At 47.0% G+C, this 18,075-nt stretch overlaps 2 protein-coding genes across 2 annotated transcripts; both read right to left on the bottom strand.

The window, feature by feature from the left end:
* Positions 1-4,126: 4,126 nt before the first annotated feature.
* On the bottom strand, positions 4,127-9,649 carry tmem119a (transmembrane protein 119a). The gene is made up of 2 exons (XM_064353574.1): positions 9,359-9,649; positions 4,127-6,169 (listed from the first exon to the last, which is right to left on the bottom strand). Exon 2 carries the CDS (start codon positions 6,152-6,154, stop codon positions 5,390-5,392), a length of 765 nt encoding a protein of 254 aa, XP_064209644.1. The 5' UTR covers positions 6,155-6,169; positions 9,359-9,649; the 3' UTR covers positions 4,127-5,389.
* A 2,349-nt stretch (positions 9,650-11,998) lies between these two features.
* Positions 11,999-16,919, bottom strand: selplg (selectin P ligand). The gene is made up of 2 exons (XM_064353573.1): positions 16,633-16,919; positions 11,999-14,994 (listed from the first exon to the last, which is right to left on the bottom strand). Exon 2 carries the CDS (start codon positions 14,965-14,967, stop codon positions 13,759-13,761), a length of 1,209 nt encoding a protein of 402 aa, XP_064209643.1. The 5' UTR covers positions 14,968-14,994; positions 16,633-16,919; the 3' UTR covers positions 11,999-13,758.
* Between the last annotated feature and the right edge of the window lie 1,156 nt (positions 16,920-18,075).

Here is an 18,075-nt window from a genome sequence, read left to right as displayed (position 1 = left end):
GGAGAAGGAAGATCGTTTTACGTGGTGCATGTGGTGTTGGTGGACAGATCATAAAAGAAATTGTGATCAAATTATACTCGGGTGTGTAACCGAGGGTGTGGGTTTGATCCCAGATGCGGCCCTGCGATTATACACTTGAGTGAGCTACTAAACCTGGATTGCTTCAATAAATACACAGCTGTATGAAAAAAAAAGTATTCATAAAGAATGTAAACTGTGTAAATTGCTCTGGATAAGAATCTGATAAATGCAGAGCATTCTAGGTGCTGATGGTGGTAGGATTTCAGGTGAACCTTTCCCGTCTATGGTGGAACTCACAGAGAATGACAAGTTTGTGACAGTTTGTTGAGAGCAGTAGTCCTTCCTGCACGTGAGTGTGTGTGTGTGTGCGTGTGTGGGCATGTATTACTATCTTTGTGAGAAACAAATGTCCCAACAAGGATAGAAAGATGAGGAAAATTACATAAGGTGGGGACCTTTTGCTGGTCCCCACAAGTTCAAGAGGCTGTTTTAGGGTTAGGACTTAGGGTTAGGTTTAGGGTTACAATTAGGTTAAGGTTAGGGTTAAGGTTAGGCATGTAGTGGTTAGGGTTAGGGTTAGAGGTTACAGAATGAATGTAAGTCAATGGGAAGTCCTCACAAGTATAGCAATATGAACATGTGTGTGTGAATGTGTATGTGTGTGTGTGTGTGTGTGCTTGTGTGTGTGTGTGTGTGTGTGTGTGTGTGTGTGTGTGTGTAATATTCAGCATGCCCAACCCCCACCCCACCCATTACATTACATTACATTATAGGTATTTAGCTGACGCTCTTATCCAGAGCGACTTACAACAGAGTAACCAAACTCAGGATCAAGTCCGCTTAAGTCCATTGAACAACATGTAGATAAAAAGCCTTTACTATGATGCATACAATAAGGAGAAACAAGATAGTCTGAACAAAAATTTTTTTTTTTTTTTTTTTTTTTTATAGTTATGGGAGGGGTTTAGGGAAGAGGAGAGAGGTACACAGAGAAGAGGTGCGTCTTGAGTTTCCGTTTGAAGGTGCTCAGACACTCTGCTGTTCTGACCTCCACTGGAAGATCGTTCCACCATCGTGGGGCCAGAACTGCAAAGAGTCGAGACCTTGTTGCTGCTCGTGTAGGGGGAGGAGTCAGCCGCCCTGTAGTAGCCGATCGGAGCGATCTGGCCGGCTTGTAGGGTCTGATCATCTTCTGCAGATAACCAGGAGCTGACCCCTTGACTGCTTGGAAAGCAAGCACCAGTGTCTTAAACCGGATGCGAGCTTGCACTGGTAGCCAGTGGAGGGAGATGAGGAGGGGAGTGACGTGGGAGTCACGAGGGAGGTTGTAAACCAGACGTGCTGCTGCATTCTGGATGAGCTGAAGGGGTCTGGTGGCTGATGCTGGGAGGCCAGCCAGGAGGGAGTTGCAGTAGTCCAGACGTGACAGTATCATGGCCTGGACCAGGATCTGTGTGGAATAATTGGTGAGGAGTGGTCTTATTCTGCGGATATTGTACAGGATGAACCTGCACGACCGGGTGGTTGCCGCGATATTCTCAGAGAGTGACAGCCTGTTGTCGAGCACAACTCCAAGATTTCGGGCACTCTGTGAAGGGTGTAGGGGAGTGTCTCCTAAAGAAATGGGGAGATGAGAAGTGGGAGAGGTAAGAGAAGGAATATGGAGAAGTTCCGTTTTGTTTGTGTTGAGCTTGAGCTGGTGTTTGGTCATCCAGCTCTGGATGTCACTCAGGCAGGCGGATATGCGATCGGAGACCTGAGTGTCTGTGGGAGAGAAAGAGTAGAAAAGTTGAATATCATCTGCATAGAGATGATATGACATGCCATGGGCGGCAATAACAGGGCCAAGGGACCTAGTATACAGAGAAAAGAGGAGGGGACCAAGGACAGAGCCCTGAGGGACCCCAGTTGTGAGGGGACGAGGAGCTGATAGTGCACCGGCCCAGGCAACCTGGAAGGAGCGGCCGGAGAGATAGGACGCAATCCAGTTGAGGGCTGGTCCGCAAATTCCCAATTTTGTCAGGGAAGACAGAAGTGTAGGATGGTCAACGGTGTCGAAGGCAGCTGAGAGGTCAAGAAGAATTAGGACAGATGAACGGGATGCTGCGTGTGCTGCGTGGAGCACCCAGGTTGGTTTGCTACAGAATGAAAAAGCAGTGCAAGGAAATCTTGACAAGGTGGTGTGGTGTCCCCACGACCTTGATAACCTTTGCCATGAGGAACAAAATGCAGTCTTCGCTTCCTCCATTTAACCAACAGGTTACTTTCACTGTTCACTTCTCCACATGGTGAAAGGGAAAATAGCAAATGTGCTGAAATTATTTTCTCTGGCATTCCTATTTAACACTTATGCCCTTTGGAAGGTAACCCTTTCGTCTAGCTTTAGGAATTTTTGTTTTGATTTTGTTGTTGCGTGCCAGTTGGTTTTAGAAATATGTCTAAACTGAATTAATATCCACTTTTTGTTTGTGGGTATGTGTTCACATTACTGGGTTTGTTTTGTAAAGTTATATAAAGCACATAGAATATTAGTTGCTAGTTAGCCTACGGAGCATGATTTCAATTCTACAACCTTTAAAGCAGCATCTTTTTAGCATCTATTTTACCTTTTCTTAGCAATGATTGTTATTTTACTCAAGAGAAAAAAATTCAAGAATAGACAACCCTAGAGTGGGTCCATGTTTAGTTTGCCACACGCTCCACACCCGGCAGTATATTTTTACTCGCGCTGTAATTTTAAAGATTATGGCTGCGCTTGCCAATGTTCTTTATCGTTATAGCAATCTTCTAATTTGGGCCCAGTTGTGCCTTTCATGTTTTAAACATATGGATGTCACCCTTTGTTATTTTTGTAAAGCTGAGGTCAGTGAAGCGTCGAAGAGTAGGGCTCTCTGATTTAGAACGGTTTTGGGCTGTTCCCGAAGTCACTCCGCGATTCTGTCCGTAGCTCCATCTGTTCCCATGGATTTAAAACGCTATTTCATTGCACACTGGTGCCAACGAAAAAGCCAAAACCGAGCAAAAGAAATCTGCCACCCTTTCTCGCGAGGCTCAGCTGAAAGAGAAGAGGCAGCCGGTGGTTAAAAAGAACCCGCGCGTGTTTTTATGTTAGGAGAAAATGACAAAGCCAATGAGGCGTAGAGAGGAACATCATGAATCACGCGTTTGGCTTCGGAATGCAGAAATCAAATATTTATACAGTGCGCGGCCGTAACGCCTTTTCAGTGGCACTTACTACTTCTAGTCAATCCAGTCCTCAATCCAATCCAGTGTGTATGTTTTACCGTAATTACTGAAAGGTATTAACAGAGCGCCTAAATTAACAGTTGTGATTTATACATTGCCTTCTAGGAAAGTACAGACAGGCCTGTTCATAATGTGCCCCTTGAGGGTCTTTGCCGCTAAAACTTGACTAAAAGTTAGCCTACTTTATTGCTCCCATGTACTGACATTTGGGAAAGTTACAGTATATATTTTCATTCAGGAAATAAGATGCATGTTCAGGACTCTGGAAGAGATTACCAGTAAAAACAAAATCCTACTCCCTTAAGACAATGTCTGCCTTATACAAAAAAAGAATGAGATGTTCGGAGAGAGAGAGGAACAGTCTGAAAGTGGCTATATTACTGCTGGGCTGTTACCCAACTTTTCATGGAAAGTCATAATATGTAGATATTAAGGTTGTGTGTGTGTGTGTGTGTGTGCGTGTGTGCGTACGCATGTGTGCCTGTGCATGTGCAAAAAAAGAAGAAAGAATTTTGTCAACATAATAGCAAGAAATATTAAATTAAATTAACTATTTAAAGCAACCTAATTGGTTTTTCCTTCACCGATCAAGCCAGACAAGGGAATGTCTTTTATGTGTCATTATTTTAAATCAGATTGCTTGTAAAAATGTATTTACAGATTATTTTTAATGAGATGCAGCCATAAAAAAATGAAAAAACATTTACTTGCAATGGACAATTGGTGAAGAACGGATTTGTCGTAAATAAGGTTTCAGCTCTAAATTGATGGGCGTGGCCATATTCTCTGGTGGAATCTGTTGCTTGTGTCTTGATTGGAACATGGAACATTAACTGGGCCGAAATAAACCTTACGGATGGGAATAAGAAAACAGAAATTTATTTAAATTTCATACAAGAGAACAGGCAAAATGAAAAAAAAAAAAAAAACATGTCTCCCCTGCAAAGAGATCAGTGGTGATATTTAAATACTTCAACATCAAACGCAGACTATATCAATAAAGATGGCTTTCCCTGCATGTCTGGTAAAAAAAAAAAAAAAAAACACAACCTTGGTTTGATCATAAAAATAACATGAACATCACAGTGAAAATGAGTAGCACAAGTGAAAATATTTGAAGAGTGAAAGGCAGTGTGGTCCTACGTTTAGATAAGAAGGGGTTATGACAGCATCGTCAGAACCTGGCATGTCAAAACACTAATTCTAATCGAACACACTGAATTACCACTACATGCACAAGACAATTGCATTACCCAAAATAAGATATAATGGTGTTAAAAAAAATAACCAAGTTCAATGTATAAGCATAAGCAATGTGTTAGAAATCTATCTCGGGCACCAAAAAAAAGGCGAAAAAATATCTTTGGTCTTCTTGTGAAGTGTCACCTTGCAAGACATTCAGCTATCCTTCCAAAATGTTTTGAAAAACCTTTGCTACATAGTAAAACACTTTTTAACACAAAATCCTTAAACAACACTGTACGTCATACTGTCAATACTGTTAAGACAATACTTAATACTGTCGTATTAATGTTGATTAAGAAAATGACTGCTCCTGATCTGTGTAGCTACTACGGGCGGATAATAGCTGTTTAAACAGCTATTAACTTCAGCCGAGAGAAGTGGAAAAAAATACTCTTTGGTTATATAAATTTTGATTGTCATTGCCAAAATTCTACAGCATACGTCTACAGTAACAACACCTACAGTACTTACTTGCTACTTGTATTGTTCTTATGCCCCAATCGTGCAGAGAAGCAGACGATCTCTTTACATAAACAAATCACACATAACATATTACGTGTTCTGTGGAAATATTTCGTGTTTGCTATCAAAGAAGGAAGAAAAGACTAAATGAGATGAGAACAAAAAGGAGTAACACTGTAGTTCTGTTTTTTTGTGTTTTAGTTTTTTGGTTTATGTTTTTAAAGCTTCTCTTGGTAATTACATTATTATGATAAGGTACACAGTTCAACGAAATAATTCAACTGTGAGCTATAAGGAAGCATGCCAGCTGTGTTTGAAACAGCTGTTTCCCTCCCTATTTAGTTTTACACAGCAGGAGCAAAAACTTCCTGAATCTCTGCCAACTCTGACCTCACTTCCTGTTTGGGCAGGAACTTCACTTGTCCTTGTCTTTGTCCTCCTTGGGAGGGTTGGTATTCCTCAGGTGGCAAGTGCAAACCAAGGGCTGGCTCGGGGCGGGGCTTTCCTTGGCGTCCTTCCTCTTCTCCTCCTCTTCCTCGGGCTTCGCAGCCGGCTCGTCCGCCTTGGGCTTCTCCTGCGGAGCCTTCTGAGACTCGGAGGCCTTCGGTTTGGGGTCCTTCCCTCTCTCCCCCACCAGCGCCTTGGAGGGCGTCCGCAGGTTCTTGTTCGCGGCGGCGGTGTCGGCCTGCTGCTGCCCGTTGGAGTCCGCCGGCTCGGCCTTCTGGCAGTCATGGCCCTTCCCCGGCACCTCGCTGAAGGTCCTGGAGCCGCCTTTCTTGTCCTTCTGGTCCACGTACTTCTTGGCGGGGAAGGAGGCGGGGTAGTAGGCCTTGAGCTTGCGCTTGTGGCTCATGGCGGAGGCGCAGCAGACGATGAAGACGACGACGATGAGCAGGGAGGACACCACGACGATGAGCAGCAGGTTGTCCCGCAGGAAGTCCACCACCTCGTTGAGGATGAAGTTCTTGATGCGGACGGCGGTGGTGACCCGGGGGGTGGGCGAGGCGGGGGCGGGGCCGGGCAGGCGGGTGGCGTAGGCCGTGGGGAACAGGAGCTCCGGCTCGCCGTCGCCGCTGCCCTCCGCGGTTATGTTGAAGGGGAAGGGCGTTGCCTGGCAACCACGGCTCCACACCAGGAACGCCGACACGCAGGCCAGATGAAGAACCGCGGACGTCGTCATGGTTCCTCTGGAAACCTTTGATGGACAAAGAAGAACAAGGGGGAGGGGGGTGGGGGGGGGTGCTGTCAGTTCCCTAAAATTCTCCGGTTTCAATGTTATACTTCTGTTCCACTTAAACTGTAAACCAGGGATGTTTCCTGAAATTGTGAAAGAATGGTGGTTATTTTGAACTATGAGTCCCTGCACTATCATGGCAGCACGACTGGCGTTCAAAATGGCATAACTGGAAGCACATTTAGCTTGTGGCTGCGCATACAGTAACTTTTCAGGCCCTGGGTACTTCTTCCATAAATAAATACAATGACTGGCGCAATGCACGCCTCTAATTTCGGCATCCGTCTCCAGCTGCTTCTGTGTTTGCACCGACAGCCTGATGTTGAATCGTTCGGGCTGTTAAATGCACCACCAGGTGTCGGGGCGGCCATTTTGAGCACACCGGGTTTTCCTCCTCAGACAGATGCGCCTCTCTAGTGGCTGATGCCTTTCGGGAACCCTGCCCCCGCACCCCCCCCCATTTTGTTGCCGGTGGTTGTTCAGCCCGACCAGCTGCGCTGAAGAATGGGGCCTCTCTGCGCGCGGAAGGAAGGAAGGAAGGAAGGCAGAGCGAGACGACGCTTCCCGTTCGTGCCGCTTCCTGTTTCGGCCGAGCGGCCGCGCCAGCACCTCTTCGCCGGTTCACAGCGGCGTTGCCAGTTTAGCGACTTTTTGACCTTCCCGGCGACTGACAATCTTATCTAGCGAATTCTAGCGAAAGATTGGCGTCTTCTCGCTACTTTGGCAACCTCCATTCTCGTTGTCGAGCAAAGAGAATGAGAACCCACCCCCCCCCGCCCAACCTCATCAAATCCAACGTCTCCCGCCACGCCCACCGCATTGGTGACAAAACTAAGTTGAGCACCGCTGGACGTCATCACTCAATTACGTTTGACATAAAACTGATTGGCTCCTGTAACGTATCAGCCAGTACTATATTAAAGGGGAAGGTGAGACACATTTGGGTTATCCTTAAAGGCTCAAACTTAATAAATGTGACTGTGTTGACATATTAGGTCTTGCACAGTTCACATATTTTTAGGGAAGGGGCACAGTTGTTTAAAATCAGTTTTGATCGCAACTGAAATTAGTTCTAAAAAATTATGCCATTTCCCCTTTTTTTTAAACGAAAGTTTTACGTTTAAACCACCTATGCTCAAACCATTTAAAATGTATGTTTCTCTGCATTATATTCATATTAAAATGGCAGTAAAAAGCAGAATAAAAGTGCAGCTGGGCTGGGTCTTTAGGTTGTACTGGTGAATTCAGTCAATCACCACACCAATAAGGCAGAAATCATACATTCTGCAGGGAGCCGTAGGGCCATGGAGATCAGCGGCTCCTAGTCTTAGTCTATATTTACATTACAGCAGCCAGCAAAACCACAAACTACGCAGACGAGGGCGGAGGAGCCATTTTTACAGAGCTCGCCGACGGGCCTCTCATTTATATCCTCAAGACAAACATGGGGAGCCAGCCAGAATCTGATGTCGGAAAAAAGTCCGCGTGCGCGCATACACGTGGCTGTAAGTCCCAGCATCTGTCAAATGTTCTGGAGACAGCTCCCTCATCAGAGTTAATACAATCCCTGATCTGACGGGGGAGGGGTGAGCCTCATCCAGTCAGGGGCCCCGTCGGTTCCTGGTTGCTTTATTTGATTTCCTACCGAGCTGGATAATGTCATTTCTTAACGGATCGGTCTAAATCACATTACACTTCCGCTGGTGAAGATATGTTCAGGCAAACATAAATAGGTTTGCACAGAAAACTAAAGTGAACATATAACAGTGAATCACAAAATCAAGCTAATATGTAATATAATAAAGTATTAGGGCAGCATTAACGTGACTAGAATTTTCTGATGAAACTATAAATTCCTCAAGTGCATTCACTGTGTATTGCAAAATGATGTCCTGGTAACGTTCTCCTTAAAAGGTGCACTAGTGCACATTTTGTTGATCACACGATGTTGGCCTTTCCTGGTTTACATGATTCCTATTATATGGAGCAATCTTCCACAAGCAATAATGGTAATTATTTTTAGAAAATTAACCAAGTTATCACACCAAAATATATTTATTTTATTTTTTATTTTTTTTGCTGTAAATTACATTTACAGTATACATTTCCACGGACTAGATTAAAGACCTCTTTTTCAACAAAGAGGATGTAATTAACCCATCAGTGGCCTTGTGTGGTCTCTATGGTCGAAGAGGCTGACATGTGCTGAGCTAGCAGGCCCATGTGTTGTATTTCACCACAGTATTAACAGGCCTCAATTATATCCTGGAAATAGACTTCTGGCGGAGCCCCCCCCGCCCCCCCTCCCCCGGTCCCCTCGACCCCCCACCCTCCACTCAACGTGAACATTCTCCATATGTAAAGAGCATCTCTGAAACATCCTCTCTAAACATGAAGCTACAAAAAAAAAATAGCTCTGCTGCCATCATCCATTCACCAGAGTGTGCACTTTAAGCCAGCCACGATTCATTGCTTTCTTTATGCAGTATTAACACAAAGGAGGAGCTCTAAGCCCCTGTGTTTCTTACAGTTTCAGAAGCTTCGTACCTGAGCCTCATAACCTGAAGTGCATTGGGTCACACGCTTGTACTTTATACGTTTTCCTTGAGTAGAATAAAAAATAATAAATGATAACATAAATAAATACATTATTATTATTATTATTATTATTATTATAACAATAATAACAATAATAACAATATTTGTATCCGCTATAAATAGCTTTTTATCATCTTTCCCGAGTTCATGATTATTCTGAGATTACTTGCAGAAGCTTTAAAAGGCTGAGATGGCCCATGGTACTCAGCACATCTCCCCGCAAAGTTCTGGAAGGACTGTTTCACCGCTCATCTCAGCGCCGCGCGTGCCAACGCGAAGCAGCCCATTCCCCTATAAGGCGCTTGGAAGTCAACCTTGAGTGAATCAGCGCTCAGCCCGAGCACAGACAGTGTTTTAGCACACTCAAATAGTGGCACAATAATATAATGAAATTAATGACAATTAAACGCTAAGGTGGTGAGACAGACCGGCTTTAATAAATCTTTTTATAGCCGAAGCGGCTCTGTGTTACTCTTTCTCTCTCTCTCTGCCACGCTGTAGCCCAAACGTTGCAAATAAATAACTTCAGAAAAGAAAGCAATCGGTACTTACAGTTCACCGCCGCGGCGACAGATCTGGAAGGCTTTCCTCGTACAGAGAACAGCGCGCGGACTTGGGGTAGAAAATCCGTACGGCCAAAAAAAGGAAAAAAGAGATGGAACGAGAGATGGAATTATGGGAAACAATGTAGGAGAGACACGAGGATGCCGCCACTGCTCTTTTCCAAGTGCTGCTCCAGCTCCTGGCTGTTTGAAGGTTTTCTTGCCAGTTAAAAAAAAAAAACAGACACACACACGCACACACGCACACACACAGTTTGCTGGACAGGATCCCGGCCTGTGGGAGAGATTCCCTCCCTCCCTCCTCCTCTTCTCTCCTCTTTTCCTCCTCCCTTTTCTTCCTTCGGAAGGGCTTGGGCTGAACGGCAGGGCACACACATTTTTCTCATTACGGCCCAGTTTAATGTGGCGTTGGGTGAGGCTGTGGGAGCGTGGGGGGGGGTTAGCCCAAACTCTTCCTCCACCCATCTCTCAATGAGGGTTAGGGATAGGGTTAGGGTTAGGAAACCCAAGAACCCAAGGCCGAGGACCCTTTTGCATATTTGGGGGAGGCCAAAACGAGAAGTACTGCACGGATGATTTTGGGGGTGCGGGGGTGTGGAGGGGTCTGGTGAGTTTGGGATGTGAGCACTCTCTACATCAGCAATGTTACTGCACCCTGTGTATCGCACTCCAAAGTCAAATTTATACAACTGATGGGCGTCAAAATGTGTTTCAATTACATGCATTTCATGTTGGGTGTAGCTGTAGCACGTATGTGACTCTACCTACACCACATGTGCAAGCATGTGTGAGACACACACACACACACGCTCACACACACACGCACACACATACACACACACTCTCTCTCACACATACACACAACACACCTCTCTCTCACACACACAGCACACACACGCATGCACACACACACACAACACACACACACCCCACACACTCTCTCACACACACACACGCACACACACACACACACTTGCCTATCCAGTCCCAGCAGAGCAGTAAACTCCAATGAGGGTACCATCTGTCACAATAAACTCTCATCTCCTGGTGAACCAGGCAGCCGGGCGTAGCCCTCCTTCCTCTGACACAGAGAGGGGCCTTAAAATACATCATAACCGCCAAGGATTCCGTTCAGGACCGGGCAGCGTAAAGATCACAGTTCCCCTGGCCGTTGGAGGGCTATTGGCCGGGAGATCATACTGTCTTAAATGTTTATTTCCTACTGGCTTATTTCGCAAAGCGTGTCCAAAACGAAGAGGACGAAGGCTATTTTAGCAACTCAGAATGGAACCTTGTCCACGATACTTCGGAGAAAGCTCCACTTCCTCTTCGAACCTCTGTCGGCAGTTTGTCTTTTGGGCCTGTAATTTCAGAATTTATCGGAGCGAGCTTATGAAACACCCCACCACCTGCCGCTTTTATTAAAACCCGTTCTCACGGGAGGCTGCCAATCACCGGTCTCTGTAATGAAACCGCTGTGATGCAGAAGCCATCGAAAGGAGCCGCTTGTGCGTTGAGACGAATCAGCTTTTTTTTTTTTTTTTTTTAAAGAAATGACTACCTTCCCCGTTACCCGTTAGCATTTTACCCGTTAGCATTTCTGTGACTGCGAGCGGAAGGAGAGAGAGCAGAGGAAAACTGGGGGCAACGCAAAGGCAAAGCGTTTAATTCGCTGTTAATCTGAGTGTCAGCATTACGGTTTCAGCCGAAGGCTGCGAACAGGAAAGACACTGTTTCACCTGACAGGCGTTAGCGGCTAACGGTAGCACCTCCTCCTCGTTCCCAGGCTGTACCTCCAAACACCTGCCTGGGATCAGGTAAGGCCAGTTCTGTACACCCCTCTTCCTCAGACCCGCAGAGATCTGTCCATCTCTAGCCTTCTCTCTCTCTCTCTCTCTCTCTCTCTCACTCACCCTCCCTCCCTCTCTCTCTCTCTCTCTCTCATTCCCTCCATCCCTTCCTCCCTCCCACTCTTTCTCCCTCCCTCCCACTCTCTATCTCTCTCTCTCTCTCTCCCTCCCTCCCTCATCCTCTCTCTCCCTCCCTCTCTCTCTCCCTCTTCCTCCCTCTCTCTCTCTCTCTCCTCTCCTCTCCCTCCCCTCTCCCTCCCCCTCTCTCTCTCTCTCTCTCTCTAATGGGCGAACCCCCTCATTTTGCCTATCCGTACCTCCCAGCCTGCCCTCTAATTCAGTTTGGATGATTACAGCCCAGCCCAGCCCAGCCCTGCCCCAAATCCAGCACAGGGAACATATGCCTTCCATTATGTGTGCACAGACCTTGTGCGTAAAACGTGCCAGCTAGACACCCAGGGCCTTGGTCCTCAGATAAAACCCTGCTATTTTCCAGCAATTAATGTTTTTGCACACTTCAGCCACCCGTTGGTTGCAGCCCCTGGTTTTTGTAACCGCCTTACCCTTTCGTTTCGTTTTCTTTCACTCGAACGCCGTACGGCTGTGCAGACAGGCTAGAATCTGTCGTCGCGACACAAAGATCCACTTACAAAAAACAAAGAAGTGAAACATCTACACCTTCGCTCTGGAGAGTCCCAGCCCGATGTTTTCTTTTTTTTTCTTTTTTTTAAAGTTTACTTTCAAAAATGTCATGAATAAAACGAAGCAAAGACAACATCTCAGCAATGTTCTACAGAACATGAAAAACTTTAATTTAGAATATGTCATGCATTATTATTTTCCACCAGCAGATGTCACTAGATGATGACGCTTCATTGTTTATTTACACATTGAATCTCGGGAGTACACAATGCAAGTTGAAAAGGTAGTTATATGTGTGTGATAACATGCAGAATGAGAACTGTTCATGGCAATCTAAATACTTTAAGTAAAAAACTGAAAATTACCCTGAAATGACACCCTTGGGAAGAAGGCAGTGAAACAAGCTGTTTTTTTGTGTTGATTGGGAGATGACTATCCAAAAAAAAAAAAGTTATAGTACAAGTGCAGTAATTGGGATACATTTTTAGTCTGCGTTGTTTTGTATTTTTCCTCAAAGTACAACAAAATACACAGTTAAATAAGGCACTAATTAAGAGGTCAGCCTAGACTTCTTGTATCAATTTTTGAAAATAGATCTTTGAATTGTGTGCACCGATAGGCAGGGTCATGGTCACTCTGGGGGGGTCACTTAACTGATGATGCAGTCCTGCAACGAACGCATCATTCCGTAACTTAAAATAAAAAACGATCTACCAGCCAGTGAGTTTGAGTGTGAGCGTACCGTAAAAGGACAGACACCGAGGGATGAGTTTGAACGGAAACTGCACACAGTGTCAGCACGCGGTGCCTCTTTGACTTCCTGTCAGGCCAGCCATTAATGATAAACGGTGCGCTGTCTATGCGGCAGGGAGGCGTGACGGACATTGTTTTGTTTTGTGGAAGATTTCTTCCGCTGCACTGAACACCCGCCATTTGTCAGGCAGAGAAATCCGAGAAGCTACCACAATTACCGAAAAATTACAATGTCCAAAAAAAGAGAAATTTAAATGTGTAAAAAAAAATTTTTTTTTTTTTTAGAATTTTCCTAGTTCCAGTTCCAGGATAGTTTGCTGTCTGCAAAGAGCAAAGCATGGCACATGCACTCTGTTGGTAGGACCAAGGGTTGACATTTTTAGGAAAACAATGTCACGGAGTGAGAAGCCGAAGAAAGCTAAAGGAAGTTCACACTTCATTCCCAGGCCAAACCGACTCTGGAGCCAGGGTCTCATATTCAGCCTGAGGTCAGTTGCAGTTTCTTCCAGGAAGCCGAACCGTCCTCCAACCATGTCTACTTTCCCCACCCCCAGCTGCATCAGAAAAGAGCAGTTTCTGTTAACTAGTCATTAGGAGGACATTAGGAGCATGCATACAGATGATGCCTCCTTCAGTGCAGTCGATTTTGTGTGTCCATATTTAGCCCCTGTCCACAGATTTAGTTTTGCACTCGCGTTAGTAAAGGCGAACCCAGCCCTCCTCTCCGTGCATCTGAGCGCGACGTCACTGTAGCTATGCTGCAACTGAAAACGGAGTGTAGCACAGTGGGTAAGGAACTGGGCTTGTAACCGAAAGGTCGCAGGTTCGATTCCCGGGTAAGGACACTGCCGTTGTACCCTTGAGCAAGGTACTTAACCGGAATTGCTTCAGTATATATCCAGCTGTATAAATGGATACTATGTAAAAGCTGTGTAAGTCGCTCTGGATAAGAGCGTCTGCTAAATGCCTGTAATGTAATGTAATGAAAATCACGTGGAGGAGTTTCCATTTTCCATTTCCAAGGCTGTAGGTGTCCAAGACGGTCAATGCAACCAGGGCAACAGGGAAAGTTCTACCTTGGCGTAGGGCAGAGTTTTTTTTTGGCGGGGGCGGGGCGCGCGTTCAGCAGGGTGTCACCCGAAGCTCACGAGGAGCCCCGATCCGTCTCCGGGAGGAAGCTGTGGAGGGTGAGGTCGTCCCCCTCGTCGTCCTCCAGGTTCGGGAGGAGCGCCCCGTTGCTCCTGGGTCTGCGCGGCGCGCTGTGGGGGCCGTTGCCGTCGGGCAGCAGGGAGGAGATGCACACCATCTCGGTGCCGTTGGCGACCCGGTCCATCCGGTACCGGTACTTGGCGCTGGAGAGCTTGGTGCAGAGCACGGTGGTGCTGACGATGAAGATGGTGGCCACGCCCGCCAGCGTGGCGATGGCGATCAGGCACTGGCTGACCAAGCCGTCCTTCCGCAAGGGCCCCGAGGGGCACAGGAAGCGGCCGTCGTCCTTCGAACCCTGGTCGCCGCCCGCCGTGGTGGGCGGGGTGACCTCAGGCGGTTCGGGAACCGGGACCCTTCCCCCAGGGTTCATGCGGGGGACCAGAGCTGCACCGGTACCGTTGGTGGTGCTCGAGGGCCCTGAAGTGGAGGGTTCAGGGTCTTGGGTCGAGGCAGTCGATGACTCGGCTGCCTCTGTGGTGACAACATGACCGGCGATCTCAGTTCCAGTCTCCGCCGTGGTGGTGTCCTCCCTTCCTCCACGGTTCATGCGGGGGACCAGAGCTGCACCGGTGGCGTTGGTGGTGCTCCAGGGCCCTGAAGTGGAGGGTTCAGTGGAGGGCTCGGGGTCTTGGGTCGAGGCAGTCGATGACTCGGCCGCCCCTGTGGTGACGACAACGTGACCGGCGGTCTCGGTTTCAGCCTCCGCCGTGGTGGTGTCCTCAGCAGGAAGTTTGGGCGCGTCGGTCGTCCCGGGCGAGTCGGCTGCCTCCGTTGGGGCCGCGGACGTCTCGTTCCAGGAAAGGGTGGAGCCCGGAGTCGTTACCACGGCGGCCGTCTCCTCGGTTACGGCCTCAGCGGGGGTCGAGCGCTCGGTGCTCGGCCTGCTCGTCGATGGCCGCCATTCGCTTTCGGTGACGTTCTGAGTCTCGCCCTGGACCGCCGACAGAGACGCGTCGTCATGGCCCTCCGTCGTTACCGTAAAAAACGTGTCGTCACGTTTGTCCTCCGTGCGAGGAGTCGGCGGGTGAGAGGTCGGTTGAACCCGACTCCCGTTGTCTGTCGTGTTCTGCCCGGGCAGACTCATTGACAGGAGTGGGCTGAAGGCGGGCAGAAGCAACAGCAGGACCGGCCAAGCGGCAGCCATCTTGGAAAAATGCAATGTCCGTCCGTCCTGCAGAAAGGAGAAAAAAACAGGGAATGACGATCACACGAAGGAGCGCACGTTCTCTTCTGTCATTGTTTCCTCATAAACCCCTCCCTTCCTTTGTCAGCGAATTACAGCGATTACGATATGCTGTAATCTACGGAACTGGAAGGTGAAATAAAAAGCTAGAATTTGTCGCTCTAATCCCCGTCCAATCAACATATAGCCTAGTTTTCCACAATTGGCTGTTGCTGAGAACCTCTGCTTTGGATAGCCAAATAAAATCTGAACCTGGCTGAGAATACTACTTCCCACAGTAAAAAAAATTAAAATAAAATAAAAGAAAAGAAAAAAGAAAAGTAAATTAAAAACTCTGGAAAGTAATGCTCACGTGAAAATCTGTATTTAAGGTGAGGTGCTTCGGCAGAGTCACGAACGCATAGAAAAATCATCTGAGTGCATCGGAATGCAGTATTATTTCCGTTAGTTTCCTTCGTAGATAGACCGGCTAATGAGATTCTCACAAGAGCCCACTTCTTCTTCTCGCTGAGCGTCTTGCTGGCAGTTTCCTGGTTTTGAAAGGGGTGGGGGGGCCCCTGAGCGTTACCATATCTCTCTTATTGCCTCACGCACAATGTGAACACGAACTGAGTGTTTTTGGTTGATTTTTTTTTTGTGCCCTCCACGTCCAACCGTCACACGCAAAGCAGAAGCTCAGGAAGACGTGTGGCAACCGCAGAACCGCCAGCCATGCGACCAACTGAAGCACAACACGGGGCATTTGTTACTTCTTTAGGCTACGTGCTACGCGGCACAACAGAGCCTGTGACTAGGGATCGTCGCCGCTCAGTGTACAAGGCGTTATGTATGCCGGTCAACTCTGGATGCGAGCGTCCGCTAAATTCCTAAATGCGTTGGGCCGAGATTCACGAGCGTTAAACTTGCGGAGATCACAAAATGGCTTTCTGATTATTCAGTGTGGCAGGAGCAGAAACGTCCCATGACACGCCGCCTAGCACTGCTGCTCCTCGGTTGCCAAAGCCTTGACAGAAGTAACGTGTTTGTAACTAACCTCCCGTTTGTTTGAACGGGTTTGCCGAAAACGGTTAAAGGTTTTGGAAATACAATCCCCTGACTAGAGGTAGCTATCAAAGAGGGCTTGTTTTGATGAAGAGAAAGGGAGGTGTCACTTTCGTGTTGTCTCTCTGAACGCCTGCGGTCAGGCCAGCACTCAACCTGTTCTATTTCTATTCATGTTCCGAGAAAGAAGAACGGTCAAACTGGAACAGCGCCAGCACAACGAGGTGACTACACAATCACTAATGAACATCGTTAGAAGATAAGATGACATACGATGTGAAAGATACTCATGTTGAACAATCGTTTAAAAAGCTTAGTTTTGCGGGGTTAAATTTCTTTCACGTTATTTTTCGCCGCATTCAACAGATCTACGGATAAATGCGTGAAGCATCGGAACTTGGGTGTTTTAATGTAACATGGAAACACATCGTACTCATGCCTGTAAAGCACCTTCAGGAAATTACTCCTCCCCCACCCCCCCCAAAAAAAAAAAGCATGGGCAGTTTCCTCTACCTTCAGAAAGCAAGAGTGCACTAGCCACTAAAAACATCGTATTGGAGTGGAACCCAAGTTAATCTCACTTACCCAAATGGAGGAGAGGAGCAGAGGACCCAGTAGTTCCAGTTGCCGAGGTTCAAGTCCCCCCCGACACAAGAGCCAAAACACCTGTAAAATGGCGAAAGGACGAACACACACAGGCCGATACCTGCTGGGTATCTGCAGGAATACAGGAAATGTGTCGAGCGTTGAGCTGGTTCTGCAGAAGTGAAGCAGAGGTTTCACACCCTGACGCAAGTGCAAGACTGACGAGACTGACGTTGCAGTGCTTGTTTTTTTTGTGCGTGTTTCCTTTTTTTTTGTTGTATTTCTCAGATTTGGGAGGTAAAAACCAAATGACGTTCTCTTTCCCTTCCTCCCTTCCTCTCTCTCTCTCTCTCTCTCTCTCTGTGCATGCAACTATCTTAGGGGCGACATAGCTCAGGAGGTAAGACCGATTGTCTGGCAGTCGGAGGGTTGCCGGTTCAAAACCCCGCCCTGGGCATGTCGAAGTGTCCTTGAGCAAGACACCTAACCCCTAACCCCTAACTGCTCTGGCGAATGAGAGGCATCAATTGTAAAGCGCTTTGGATAAAAGCGCTATATAAATGCAGTCCATTAAAAGTCCATCTTCAAGAAAGAAGACTTGTCTTTGGCTGTCAGTGTACCATCATTTCACCACGTTTCACACGAGGTACAGGAAATCCTATACTGCAAGAGAAGAGGTTTCCGGGACCGACCACACACAATAAAAGCGAAACCTGTTCTGAGTAACTGTGGAAACTCACAGGGCCTGGTTTACCAAGACCCATAGCATGTGGAAACCCATGTAGTACATACAATACCAATAACATGAACAGTGATTGGTCATGATATTCGCGCTCCACCAATCATTGATCATTACATTACATTACAGGCATTTAGCAGACGCTCTTATCCAGAGTGACTTACACAACTTTTTACATAGCACTTTACATTGTATCCATTTATACAGCTGGATATATACTGAAGCAATGCAGGCTAAGTACCTTGCTCAAGGGTACAACGGCAGTGTCCTTACCGGGGAATCGAACCTACGACCTTTCGGTTACAAGCGCAGTTCCTTACCCACTGTGCCACACTCCGTCCTCATTAGTTATTAGGTATTAGTTTTGCCTGTGCTAAAAGGTTTTCGCATGTGCTGAAGGTGCTAAATCAGCCCCATAGAGTCGTCGGTTCTGGGGCAGCCATGTTCTTGCCTGGGGCAGCCTGAATCGTACCATTTCATTGGCTTAAGAGCACTGGTGGATTGGTCACAGCAGGATCTTTACCTCAGGAGCCCGAAAGAGGCCATTTACAAATCACTTGAGGGGCTGATTTTTTTTTCTGCCATTTTTCATTATGGATGGTGCGGGTCGGGAATAAACAGGGGAGGATGGCCATTTATAGCATCCAAACTTCCACATCCAACGGTATAGGTTATACACCCGACCAATAGCATCAAAAGCGGGT

This window comes from Anguilla rostrata, chromosome 10, assembly GCF_018555375.3.
Source record: "Anguilla rostrata isolate EN2019 chromosome 10, ASM1855537v3, whole genome shotgun sequence".
NCBI classification, from domain to species: domain Eukaryota; kingdom Metazoa; phylum Chordata; class Actinopteri; order Anguilliformes; family Anguillidae; genus Anguilla; species Anguilla rostrata.
The sequence above is the reverse complement of the archived record's forward strand: the minus strand, read 5'-3'. Positions and strand labels throughout refer to the sequence as shown.

Bases quoted from the DNA above. Each gene is read 5' to 3' on its own strand.
- tmem119a (XM_064353574.1), bottom strand. From the start codon at position 6,154: ATGACGACGTCCGCGGTTCTTCATCTGGCCTGCGTGTCGGCGTTCCTG.
- selplg (XM_064353573.1), bottom strand. From the start codon at position 14,967: ATGGCTGCCGCTTGGCCGGTCCTGCTGTTGCTTCTGCCCGCCTTCAGC.